The 14,525-nt window shown below is 34.6% G+C and overlaps 1 protein-coding gene across 1 annotated transcript in view; it reads left to right on the top strand.

Annotated features, from left to right (window-relative positions):
• The window catches only part of LOC126847387 (3-phosphoinositide-dependent protein kinase 1), a 148,420-nt gene that overhangs the window by 81,637 nt on the left and 52,258 nt on the right, over positions 1-14,525 (top strand). Inside the window, exon 3 of the mRNA XM_050587566.1 lies at positions 5,131-5,162. Within this exon, the coding sequence (XP_050443523.1) occupies positions 5,151-5,162 (12 nt within the window). The 5' untranslated portion in view covers positions 5,131-5,150. The remainder of the gene's footprint in view (positions 1-5,130; positions 5,163-14,525) is intronic.

Genomic DNA, 14,525 nt, shown 5'->3' with positions numbered 1-14,525 from the left:
GGAGGGTGGCTTAGCTTACCAAAATAGCTGCGAATAAACTGCGTCGTAATAAACAAGTCGCAATGAATATAATTATTATATTTTTACTGTGCTATGTCGATTTACGATTATGAAAATACTCCATGCCGAAAAATATCCAAGATATTATTCCTCAATATGGTAAGATGGTAGGCGTCTCCAACACTGACTACTGCCCACTTATGGATAAAAATAAAGCGCTGAAAATCATGAGAACGCCGGTGTTACGTGGACGCGAGAAACCGCTTTGGTTGACGAACCCCAGGGAGGTCGAAATTCAATAGATGTACAGAAATATACTTGTATATATATATATATATGTGTGTGTATAATGTATACTGTGTACACACAAAGTAAAATGCACATGCCCACGGGTTGGTTCGGTAAGTACCTAAACCTTGTTGTTGTTGTTATTGTTGTTTGCCGCTTTGGTCGATACAGCGAAAAACTATTCCCTCGGCACGCGCGCACGGAAAGTCGGTCAAGTCAACAAGCCGACATAAATTTAGATTATCGGGTAAATTAAACGGTGACAATTATTTTAGGCCTTCCGACGTTTGTGTGTGTGTGTATAGCGTATACTGCGCGCTAATGAACGCGAGGCCGTTTATTTTTCCTCTGGCTCGACGGCCTACATTTTTTTATTTCGTTTCTTTATTTATTTTTTTTTTACCGTCTGTTTTGACGGCGATCCTAGGCAGTGTTTCACGGTTCCAAAAATATACGACCCGTCGGCCAGAGCCAAAAGTGTTTCGGTCGTAAAAAGTACGTCCTAACGATTGCGACGGCGGCAAACGGGAAACAAAGCGTGTAATTATAATAATATTATTAGTAGTAGTAGTAGTCTGTAGTAGTAGTACTGCCTACTACTGGTGTATTATATTATGATTATTGTATTTCATACGCGACGGACCTTCGACCGAGTCGACGACCGTTTCGGGGTCACCACCGGGTGCAAACGTTTTTAAGGGCGGCAGGTGCGAACTTCCATAAACACCGTGTCCTTGAATTAAAAAAAAAACGTCGTGTCGGAGTCGAGAGTCGTAAAGAAACAATAGTAATAAGATTATATTATTATTATACCACCGTAATAATTCAAGTCTTATGCACTTGGCTTGGCTTGGCGGGGAGCCGAATAGGAGCACGTGTCGTCATCATCCCGATCGGTCGGTCGATCCTCCCTCTGGAGTTTTTTTTTCCGCCACACGTGTCTGTCTATATTGGTATTTCTTTGATTTGATCATTTATGAACAAACGACCTGCCGTCCTATATTTTACAGTTAATGAAACGGCATCGGCTATTCAGTATATTAATAGCTGTATCGGTGCAAAAATCCAGCATGAATGTGCTGGTATCTGCAACTATGTTGTTACTTAAAATATTAATACATACAATTTAAATTACCCTAAATTATTATATTTTTGGATCACTGATATAAAGAAACTTTAAACAAAAACTACTACGTACTTATGTACAATTAATTTATATTAGTTAATAGTAATATCCGACGGTTAAATTATTTTATTCTTGAAGAAAAAAAATTAAGGAAAAATACAATTGGGGAAAAAGCAAAAACTTAACAAAATCTTGTATTTTATTGTTAAACATAATAAAAATGTCCAATTAAGTTCTATAGGTAACTAATATTATTTATTAATTTCTATACCTCTAACTACCAAAACTTATTCATAGTTCCATAATTGATTTTAGATTTTTCAAAAGCTATTAATATATTAATTATTGATATATTAGGAACACGTTGTCGGTAGTTAAATTTCTATCAAACAATCACAGTTTTCATTAATACTGTTTTACTTATTAAAATAGCTCTTTGTTTTCCAATTTTTACCAAAAACTCGGGTACAAAATAGTGTCTTATCGTTTTGGAAAGAACGGAACACGAAAAAGGATCTTCGATTTTAAACTTAAGCTAATACTTATGTATAAAAAACCACCGGGTTTTTTAATACTTATGCATAAAAAAAAACGGTGGTTTTTTTATTTGAACTTAGTGTGTACGGTGTACCAAAACATTTATCACGACAATAAAAAATTCCAGATAATTCTATTGGTTTTAATATCAAGGTTTGGATAATTCAAAATATTTTAAATGCCAATCGACGATAGAGCGGGTAAAAGCAGGAGAAAGGATAATAATAATGTCTGCAAACAAAGTGTTTCTTGAATGCGTTTTAACCTCTGCCGCCCTTAATCGGAGACTGCGCTTTTCTGTGAATATATTTTCTACGATAAAAGCATTATAAAATCAACGAGATTATAATAATATTACATATTATTATTATTGTCAATGAAGAGCGTTTTGGTCGAACCGTTTCGGTTTTCGTGCGTAGGTACACACCTCTATTTATTTGCAAGTAAAATTGTATTTTTCTCGACGCCGCTGCGCGCGTATAATCCACAATAAGCACATTATTGTTGTATTATTATGCACACGCTTTAATGGGTTTCCATCGAAATTCGTTGTCGACAATAACGGTTTTACGCACACAGACACACACACACAACATACGTCATAGGTATTATAATAATGGTCGGGCGCCATCCGACGCACGTGAACCTGTTGACGACCGACATAAAGCCGTGACGGCAAAGGACATGCCGGTTTAGCATTTTCAGTAAATTAACATCATTCGTCTTGCTTATATATGGTCGATCGCATTATGGCAAATACGGTTGTTTTTTGTCTGCCTCGTTCGTTCGGTTCCTATTCGCCTAGCAGAAACAAAAAAACAAAAAAAACAACAACATACAAGTATACCTTACCTACACGTTATACGTTGGCCGAGCAAATCAAAAGCGCTCCGGTCGAAATCTGATCGCGCACCGCATTTGAATACAATTAAAGAACCGTATATTATTTCACCATAAAGTCTGACATCCTTGCCTATGCACATTTTATAATAATATTATGTAGTGTTTCTCGGCCGCGGTCGATAAAAAAAATAGGTAGCAATGGTAAAAGTTTTTTTTTTTTGCACATTTTCACTATACAGCGTAGAGAGAGAGTATAACGGACTTGTATTTTTTTTCCCACTAGGTATATATTGTTATAACGTCCTCCTCTCCCGTGCTGTAATGGACGCGCCTAACAATGATAATGAGAAATGACAAATTTTAGATTTCTCTTTTGTGCGACTTGGCAAAATATTATTGCGCAATATTATTGTTGTTTTAGTTTAAAAAAATCAATCGCGTCGATCGACGGGAACGGCCGTTGTGACCGTTTTTTCAGGAATTTTTGACCGTCGTAAAATATATTATTATACTATACATGAGTTAGTGTAAGATACGCGAATATAATTGACATGAATAGTATACAGCTGCGGTGTACAATACACATAACACAAAACTCAAACGGGAACCGAGTGTAGTACAGAGACTAGATACGAGTTTTACGTAACGTTTTTCGCCAAAATTATTATGCACACGTTGACCTCCATACACGTTTACCTATGAATATATACCTACTGGAGTTATAGTACGGCCACCGCGAACAGGTGAAGATTTCCAACACCACGGCGAGGGTCAATACAATATAACGTTGACCATATGACTGGAGTCGTTTTAAAAAAACAACGAATACAGTAGGCGCTATTAGGCCGATATCTCGAATTTGCCATCTGAATTTGGTCTGTGTTAACACTAAACACCTTGACCGTCGAGTGTACTGCTCGGTTCCACAAGAAAAAGTGGTTTACTGTTGACCATGATTTCTCCAGAACACAAACGCTCTTGAAGGAGCAAATTTAAGTGGATATAATATTATTTATTAGTGTTTGTACAATATATTAATCTAGTCTGTTCTTTGAATAGTAATCGAAACGGTGCTTTCCGTGGATGCATTTAACCGGGTCACATCATACTGTTTGTTTGGTTAAGATAACAGAAATCAAATTAGCTGTAGCGTACATACGGCAGAAGTACAGCACATTATTTGTATTACACTATAACAGAGAGAGAGAGAGAGAGAGAGAGAGAGAGAGAGAGAGAGAGAGAAAGAGAGAGAGAGAGAGAGCGAGAGTTAAATGTACACTTATCCAAAACGGCAGTCGGTGGCTGTAGGGCTGACAAAGCCGAATGTAATGTACTTTAGGCTTGATGATGAGGTCGATTACGCGTCACCATTACGATACCATTACGAACATTTTAAAACAAATACAATTTTTGTTTTTGTTCTGTTTATTTATTTATTTTTTATTTGTAACCAACAAAAACAACGACAAGTAAATAATATTTACCCGCGGTTATAATGGTATTAATTATTACAGAAGCCGGTAAATCCCTAATCGTCGAGTGCAACGAGAGAAAAAAAGGAATTAATAAATCTATCGACATGGTTGTGACTCAATACAATACGGTTTATTGCCTACAAAACGTTATTCGTGCTAAAGATGTTACGGACTTGAGATGTTACACTTTTTGTTATCGATTTTTTTCTTGCAACATATACATATATATATGTAATCGTTTAGTAAGTCCTATTGACTTATTATGTAACACTGAGTACAGATTTCCTGTCATAAATGTAAAAAAAACACCATTCATTGATTGGCAAATCTGAGAGGGACACTGGAACCAACCAAGGGTCTCCCACCTTAAAAATGGATTAATCATTTCAACTAAGTAGTCCACTACAGTACTACAATCTATGTCTTGTCCTCACTACGAAGTACGGTCTACGTTCAAAACGGCGCAACCACTTTGTGGATAGTCTACAAATAATAATATACCTGTTAATGTCGTTAACTAATTAATATTAATGTTTTAAGCAACGGACGACAGTGTTTTGTTAAAGATTAGGAACTTCAAAGTTTTCTGACGGATTTCGATTGAACCGACGAATTACCCAAAGAAAGATATCAACAACACCATTTGTGTGTGATTTTAGACGAAAATTGAAACATTTTTTTTTTAATTCTAAAACTTATTTTTTTTAACAAAACACGAATTTCAACCTTTTTAGCTGCGAGCAAAAAAAAAATCAGTTAACCATATGTGAAATGTAAATAATATACTGTAACACAATGAAAATGCATTATGACGTTTTTTCAGTGTTTTTATTAATTCGTATTGTATTATTTTTGTTACAGGAAAACGAAATCGTTGACGTATGAAAAACACTGTAAGTATATTCCGCAGTTATTTATTTATTATAACTTTATTTGCCGACTGATATTTTGAACTTATATTAATATTTGCTGTAAACATGGCCGCCTAGATGCGTGTATATTTCAAAAAAATTGTTACGTCAATTATTATTATTTTACAACGAATTTGAATGACAATAAACAAAACAATGCCGCCCGAGAATACATCCCAAGTGGGAGACCTGAACTTTTTTTTATCGTTTCAACTTATTTATTCAATAACGCAGCAGCAAGAGCTAATTTACAGTAAACATAATAATATATTGTTTATTATAGCTACACAAAAAACAATTTTTCCTGTTAAACAATATACCTACCTATAAAAAAAATGTAAAAAATGTACCTATATATACCTACTTAAGCTAATAAACGTTGTTCCCTACTTTTTATTTTACTTTTGACGATATTGAACTTTAAGAAATTATTTCATTTTTGCTTTTGAGTACATTGACCTTTCATACGTTTATGAGTTTATCTGCCTCTGCCTCATTTCTTCTCGAAACATGACCGAACCATTTCAACTTATTCTCTCTCATTTTCCCCATAACCGAGGGACAAACTTATGAGGTCGTTATTCGGAGTAAAATGACCTAGTATTCAAAATACCTAGAAGAGAACTTTAGCGGCACCAGAACTTTTGCATCAAGTGACCCAGACTGAGGAAAATTTAAACTGGACATTTACCCATGGCGGATATGCCCCCAAAATCACATACAATATTAGGCACACCATTAATTAGTTATGTTGTATTACATAACTAAATAATAAAATATAACTAAAAATATTATAAATTAACGATACATATTTTGAATTGTATTATCCCGAATTAAATATACAACAAATTCACACAGTAGGCATTCTTTTTTTAATAAAACAATATTTAAAAGATTAAATGTTTAAAGTTTTGAATACATTATGTTACAATATTTGTGTAAGTCATAAGATCATTTTTAATAACGGATTATCATTTATTTTGAAATCATGAAAATTAAGAATCTGAACTAAAATTATTTAAATTTTAGGGCATTGAGTCACACTGAGCCACTCCTAGTGCAACCACTGTCTGTGTCGTAGCGTTTTAAATTGTTTAATAGTAACACTCACCATCGGTCAATAAACAAATAAAAAACAGACAATCTTTATGAATAACAACTTGAATGACGAACGGATTTGCAGTGACTGTTATCGTATACACATTTTTGTTACGAAAACATGTCGACCGATCACATACTTTATCAGTAGATGTTTTTGTTTGTTTTTTCTCGGTCTGTCCCGATGACAATAACAATGGACGTGTACGGTCTTGTGCTCACATATGCTAGTGAGTACATAAATACTGTGTACATCTATACACAGACATAATATTACTCTGGCCGGAAATAAGTTAAGACCTCCATTGAGGTCAAAAGCCGTATGCCGCGATTCCCCGAAATACACCCGTATAATAGCCAAAAATGGTTCATTACTGTATTTTGGCTTTCGGTAGATGCACATTATAATGTCATTATTAACAACACAACGTTTTTTTTTTGTTAAGAGTTGCCAGAACCACGCCGTCTCTTATTATTCTTGTTGTTATTATTATTATTATTGCGAGCGTTATAATTATTATGTGCGTCGTTGTATATGTAAGAGGTTTACGACGTAATTAGCCCGGCTGGGTCAAGTTGCCCGCAGTACACTTGTTGTTATTATTATATTATTATGTGGAAGGCATTGTAAATCCCCGTGAACTCCATAAACGACCGACCGATAGAGCCGATAACAATCAAAGGACATATAATCGTTAAGCGTCTTAATGGGTTTTACGAACATATTATGACCCGTCTGGAGAAAACGGTTTGATTTTTGTCCCATTTTCCATTTGTAATTTCTCCCTCTCTCCCGACCCCTCGAAATTCAACCATTCGTTGACGTATTTTTATTGGTTTTGGTCAAATGAAAATTGACGGCTGTCGTCAGCGATAGAAGCGCGGATTGCATTGAAATTTCAAAGTAAACCGGCAGATTTCGTGCAACGGACTATACGCTAAAAAATTAGGAAAAGTCCAAGCTGGCTGTGTAAAAACTAAACTGCAAACTGCAATACAACATAATGTACGGTAATAACGTCCAATTGATTTTTATTATTATTATTATTGTACATGTCCCGCGATCAATATAATAATGTTATAATGACGGATAAACGTCACAAAACTAAATAGTGTTAATTTTATTGACCTCGAATCGATTGTGATGTACATATGTAAAACGACCAGTGTCCGCTTAATTTTGAGTATTGTGTGCGTGCGAAAAATAATGTGACTACTAATCAAATAACATAATAGTTGACCTTCTTGCGCCCGGTAGTGATGATGTTTGGTATAAAAAAAAAATTATAATAATGATAATAAAAATGTGTATCGTTTCTCCGGCAAGGCAACACATACATGTATAAAACAATACTGTATTATTAAAAAAAACAAATGCATCAATCTATACTCAGTTCCATCAGAGGATGCATCCGGTGGCCGACCGAAACTCTTTCATTTTCGCGCAACCCCACCAAAAAGATATAGAATAAAGAAAACGATGAATACGACATAAATGTTCAACATTTAGAGCTTAAGGCAAACAATTTTCACTGTCACGTTTCATATCAATTATGCATTTTGTCAAATGTGCATTTTAAAAATAATTTTATATTTGACCCCTTAAGCTCTGGAAACATGTAATTTATCTGCTACCACTTACCGGTACAGTTAAAGATACTGTCGCCGGTTGTTGTGATTTAAAGTAAATCTGTTCAAATCGAAATTCCCCAAACTGCGCAAAAAAATGCATACATAAAAAATATAGAAAAAAAAACTACTGGCACATAACTTCTTCAAAGATGAGATGTAAATGTAACCATTGTAATTACATATTTGCAACGAAAATAGTTTTCAAGTCAGTTTAACAGCAATGGCAGATAACAGCAAGAATCGTGTAAATAATAACTTCTGCAATTGTTGAGCTAGCTGCTAGATAGTCCAAATGCTTATCGTATATGACATATCAAGTTCAAAAGATCACAAGAAAAAAGAAAATGAAAAAGTCACCAGTCACTCGGTCACCGCCAACTTTTGATGAGTTCATCTAGACAACCGATCAATCATACTGGTAAAATTATTGGGAAAAATTCGAATTCAGGCTATTCTATTTTCGATAGGAAATAAGGGTACATGTAGTGTAGTCTTACTCCCAACTGAGATTGGGGGAAAAAATTCCCGGGAACCATAGCTTTGAGCCTCCTCTTTGAGAAAGCAAAACGTTATTAACATGTTTTTTTTTATGTGATAGATACAATAACAAAACAAGTTAATATTTTTGTCTTTCCGTGAACGAATTGAGAAACACTGATGCACGCAACATAACGTTGCACATTGCAGTCGACGTTTGTTTTTATGGTTTCGTTTACAATAACATTCATTGAGCAAAACAATGCGTTCGGCGGCCATCTAGGATGCGAAAATCACATTTTTTTGTTTGTATACACGTACATAATTAAAACTATAACAGAACGCGCGTGCAATTTGATTAGGCCATTAGAAATCGCAATAAAATAAATAATTAGAGGCCGCACGCGCGCTTAGCATATACCTCGTAATCATTATTGCATCGTTTGAGCAAGTCGGAGGAATTCTAGTTTATAACTAGTTGTTTATGATATTTTGCCCCACTTCTGGTTGATGATAGCGGAGGAATCTTGGTGTGAAACTTCATTTTGTCCTAAATAACGGCTCGTTAAATCCTTTATTGCGCCGGAGTAATTAAAATTTAATACAGCATTGCTTCTATATTAATTAGTGTAATTTAAATAAATTCTAAAACTTTCCTTTTTGATACAATATGTAAAATATAACTAGTTAAAAAAATAGGTACTAAAGCACATTGTTAAAGTTCAAGTAATCGCCAAGGCATGTGGTTTGGTTTTCACAATTTCGAAAAATCCTAGACAGTATAATGTAGTAAAAGATTAATATTTCAAAAATATTTTTGGAAATAAACAGTTTTAAAAATATTTGCTCTACTTACGTCCACAGATATTATACATTTATATTTTTAGACGAGATGTGCTTTGTAGACTAAAAATTATATTGGTTAACTTAAAGGGGTAAAGACCAAGTCCGGAGGACCTTAATATTTGATAGGCTTATATTATATCTACAGCACAAAAATCATGCTGTAATGGTTATCCATACTTTTTAAGTAAACTTCAATAAAGCTTGTTAAAAAGTATATTTACTTTTTTGTTTTTTATATTCATGAATTTTGTTTAAAAATAAAAAAATGATTTTGTCATCTACTTCAATTATGGTATACGTACAATATTTAGTATGCTGTTATATCATTAAACCTATATTTAACGACAACCTTCGTTATTCACATTTAATGTTTAATTGTTGTATTTTTCATTAATTAGGTTAGGTATTTTAATTATTAACTATATAATATAAGATAGAATACTATACTCAATACTGTAGACAGTGCACAAATAACATTCTCGTTTTTATTTAATTTATTTAGTCTAATACGTTTTACAATAATTAAAATTAACAACAAATTATATAAGACTATAGCTGTTATTTTAGTAATTTTGTATTATTCCCATATTGTTCGCAGTAACTTAACAGAGTTAAGTCTACAGAGACTCCGAGATGTACTTAGTGTAGTTTAAGCGAACCGGCTTAATTTGTGAGTGAGTGTGTAGATAGGGGATATTAATTGTACGTAGGTAAAATAGATAATAGAACATTATTAATTATTCGATGAGAAAATGTACGAATTGGTGGGTGGCGGCGATGTTGTGATCTCATTCCAAGTTGCTTTATCATGGACACGGGTCGGAATGGATATTATGAGAAAAAAACACAAGTTATCAGCCAGTAACGGGAAACGGAGCGTGCGTGTGTGATAAGACATTTTGGTGAGAAGTCGGAAAATAAACAACGATCCACGTGCTACCAAACGGCGTTCGCTGGGCACGTGGCGACGGTTAAAATTTCCAAGTAGCCTTGCCGTCGCCACCGACGATTCATTTGCATCGCGCGGCTTCAATTTTATTACTTAGTCGGGTGTGTGTATCTATATGAATATTATATACGTGTATACATCATAAATACATAATACCCAGGTCGACGTGAAACTTTTCCCGCCCGTATTATTATGTGGTATTAGCGTACTTACAAATATTAACAACTAGACGGTGTCACGCCCTACTCCTCCCGGTCGGTTCGGTGGTATTATGGATGTAGGTACGTCGTGTTAGAAGATAAAACAGTCGAACCGCAATAAATGTGGTGGTATACATCGTGTATTATTATTATGTACATAGAAAATATGCACCGGCGGCATTCCTCTCGGCGGAATTTTTGGCATACCGCAGGTTTTGGGAACGGCCGGTCGCCGACACAATGTCGTCGTCCCGTTTAGGTTGATTTTTCATATTTTGGTTAACTCGGCCACGAACGACTTTTGTGACTACCTGCCAAATCACATATTATTTCAATTATGAGCATGTGGTGTTAAAAGTGGCATTGCAACAAGACCGATAAACATTTTTTAATAATTCCTATCGTTTATAATAATCAATAAGGTAACCTGTGAATAATACCCCCTCCCAATAAAAGTAAATATTTTTATTATTCAAATGATAATAGACTGGAAATTAAATAAACGCATTCAATTCTAGACAATAACGTTGTAAAAATAAAAAATGCTGCGAGGAAAATATTTAAAATTCTTCTAGTTTCCGTTTAGTGACGAAAAGTTGAGCAGTTCAACATTTGTATCGTTTTATATTTGTACCGCTATCCACAACAAAAAATACTTTTACTGACAAGTGTTAAAACTTGACATCGGAACCATTAGGATAATAAATACTAATCGACCAAGTTTTTGTTTAATATTGAAATGGCTCAACCAATGAGATAATCATCGCGATGAAAGTATAGTCAAATTTATTTACTTATATATATGTTGTTTCAACCGAATTTAATACTACTACTGATCTCGCCTAATCAGCATTTGGTTTTTTTCAAAAAAATATAAACTCTAGCTTAAAAACCCATTATTAATTCGCCGATAAAAAAAATTAAATCCTGTTACCCATTTTTTTTTACGATCAAATATTGACATCATCATCAAATTAAGCTGTCGGATAGTACTTTGAAATAAATATGATATCATATTCAAATAGGTTACTATTGCGGTAGATATTATTTCTGAGAATTTTTTCAAAAATTCCAGCATACCAGTTGTAATAAAAGTTGTTTATTCGTCAATTGCCTAACCCCTATACCTACTCAGTGAAATTACAAGTTGTGAATTTCACTACTTTTTCGAAGTACTTATATTCATTATAATGTAATTTTATTTAAAGAAATGTATAGTGTTATACAACTAAATTATAAATTTCGCATTTATAAAATCAAAAAAAATATTATACAAAGACAAAAGTAATGTAGATATTCAATGCATTTTTGTGAAATTATTAAGTTGAATTTCTCTGTTAAAAACATTCACAAAGTTGTTAAAAAAAACAACACCATTGCAAATATTTTATGATCAGAACATTTGGATTTACAACATTTTACTTATCTGATATTTTAAAATTATAATTTTACAATATAACCATAATACATAATTGACTTTAAATCAGGTTTGTCGATTGAATTATTCGGACAAATGTTGTGTGTAAACTTACAGAAAAAATTAATCGTTATAAATCGTAGTTTTCATGGCTTGGATGATATTTTATGGATTTTCCTATTCTAAAGGGGGTAGGTTAACGTTTTAATTGCACGTTTCAATTGTATACATACATTGTTCAATACTGTCATTAAAACCAAATTCGCGGTATCGGGTTAAGTGGACTTGGGTCGCCCCACTGGAGGAGACGGCCAGAATTCCTGTGTTTGAGAATAACGCAGCAGTACCAGAAGAAGTGGAAGTAGAAGGCAGTGCGTATTATACAGATTTGGCGTTTAACCAGGCTGGGTTTTGCCGACAAGGCGGCAATTTAATATTATTATTATTATACCCTGAGCTCTGTATAGGAGAAGAGAGAGAAGAGAGGAATACTATGCATCCAGCATCGTGTACAGCATAGTGTACGGGTCGGCCCACCTGTCAGGCGGATTACCAGCAGCGGGCCTAAGGAAGGAGGGTGCGAGTGCGCCGAGGTTTTTTTTGGAAAACTCTGCAGACCGTAAAAGGGCCAGGTCACACCGATAAGCCAGATATGGGTCATTTATCGACCACCGCCGCCGCCATCGCATCACACGCGCTCAGTTATTATTATTGGTTGTTGTTGTTTGGGAATTTACGAAACGCTTTTATTTACATTTTTTGTAAGTTTGCCATTGTCGACGACGAATGGCACACGCAAAAAAAAAAAAAATTATAATAATAAACAAACGAAAGAGAAAAAACGGTTAGTTGGTCGAATTTTAGAACGATTATGATAAACGTAAAAAAAAAAGGCTAAAAATAACAAACAAAAACACGGCCAAACCGTACTTTGTTAGTGTATTTTGTGTATACTGGTCTATAATATCTTTAAAATACAACAATGAGTCGAGAATAATATTGTATAATAATGCAAAAGCTCTTCGGGTATAATATTGAGCCGTGTCGTTTACTCGTGCCGGTATAATAATAACGCGTTCAAAGTCTTCCGTTATTTGATTATATAAACCTGTAATGGGCGACACGCAACGAGGTACATGGAAAAAAAACGAGTAGATACGGTAAACTTAAAAATAATAACAATATGCAGCAATCCAAATGGAAGGAGGGGGAAGTGATACAAGTACCGTAACAGTATTATTTTACAGCACCTGCGACGACGGTTCGTTCTGAGTGGATGAAAAACGGCTTATACGGTTGTCTAAACGGTTTATTTATTTTCTCGGAATTCCGTTTTCACCTTTCGGCTTTCCTTTTTTGTTTTTCAGCCAACTCGAATTTCCGTGACGGATGCAAAATAAAACAAAACAAAACAAAACGTACCCCAGGTGAATACATACGCTCGACAATGCGCGCAGCGAAATTACAGAGCTGCAAATACCCAATGAAACTTTTTGCGGTTTGACATCTGTGGCAAGAGCCTCGGAAAATCTGGTCCACTTAGAATCAAATTTACCGACCGCGTTGTCGTCGTCAAAGGTTCTGTTGTGATGAATTGTATTTTTTGAACATAACCTCAAATACCCATCGCTAGAAAGAGACATCTATATAGGATGAGAAAAGTTAGAATTCTATTTTTTCATACCATAAAATGGATTTATGTCGTTGTGTGCAAAATGCAACGAAGGGTCAAGATACGTTGTACTAAAAAAATAGCCTAGGCATATCTTAACTTCAATACTTTCCTTGTTGATGTTCAACTATGAATAAATTGCAAATAGACTTTTGCACATTAAATCGCTTAAGGATGGTACCGCTCCTGATATACTATAATAATAATATTATAGGTACTCTATATCAATAAATAAGGTTTGACATTAGGCCAAATTATGTTTGTCTGGTTGCGGGCATTTCTAAGGCCAAAGTAGTTTCGTTTTATTTACTCATCTGCTTGCTGTCTCTGGTAGGATTTATCTGGATTTGTGTGTGTGTATGTATATGTGTGTCGCCAGTCGCGCCTTGCGAGTTCAATAACCTTTGAACAGAGTACTATTATATAAATGTACCAATATATTATATTTTAGTCAGTTGGACTTCCAAGTCCAGAGCTCTTATGCGGTTTCGGTTCGTTTGGAAACCGCCTAGTACAATATTGTTTTGTAACAGAACATTTGAATAAATAGTAAATACCGATTCCGAAATACATTACACCAAGTGGGTTGGCCGTTGGGGTGCATTGTACTCAAACAATATGGTTTCAATGTCTACGAGCACGCTGTTAGATGCACACAGGACAAGTGGTGCAAGTCACCAAAAATACAAACAAACTGACATTTTATCGAATACCATAGGCCCTTATGCGTGTACCAGGCTGATACGCACGACCAATGAGAATGCTGTTTGTGTGTTGTTTTTTCCTTCGCATTCGTTGACGTGATGTCTTTGAACCTCGGCCCGTATCGATAAAATAAAATAAATGCATTTACCAAGGAGCAACGGTTCAATAAAATTATTTTCGTCTCGTTTGTTGTGCGACTACATTGCACCGTACATTGACACGGTGCGATATGTGCTTTTTAATGTGCAATGTACAACACACAAACAATATGCTAATAAACATCTACTTTTTGAGTAGCGACCTAGAACAAATTCCACTGGAAAATTACATACGCCAAATGCAGTAATAT

The sequence above is a fragment of the Adelges cooleyi genome, unplaced genomic scaffold (genome assembly GCF_023614345.1).
Source record: "Adelges cooleyi isolate 19-005CV unplaced genomic scaffold, UGA_ACOO_1.1 ACOO_flye_CR_arks_rails_tigmint_CR_PRNA_108, whole genome shotgun sequence".
NCBI classification, from domain to species: Eukaryota; Metazoa; Arthropoda; class Insecta; order Hemiptera; family Adelgidae; genus Adelges; species Adelges cooleyi.
This window is presented reverse-complemented; position numbering and strand designations above follow the sequence as displayed.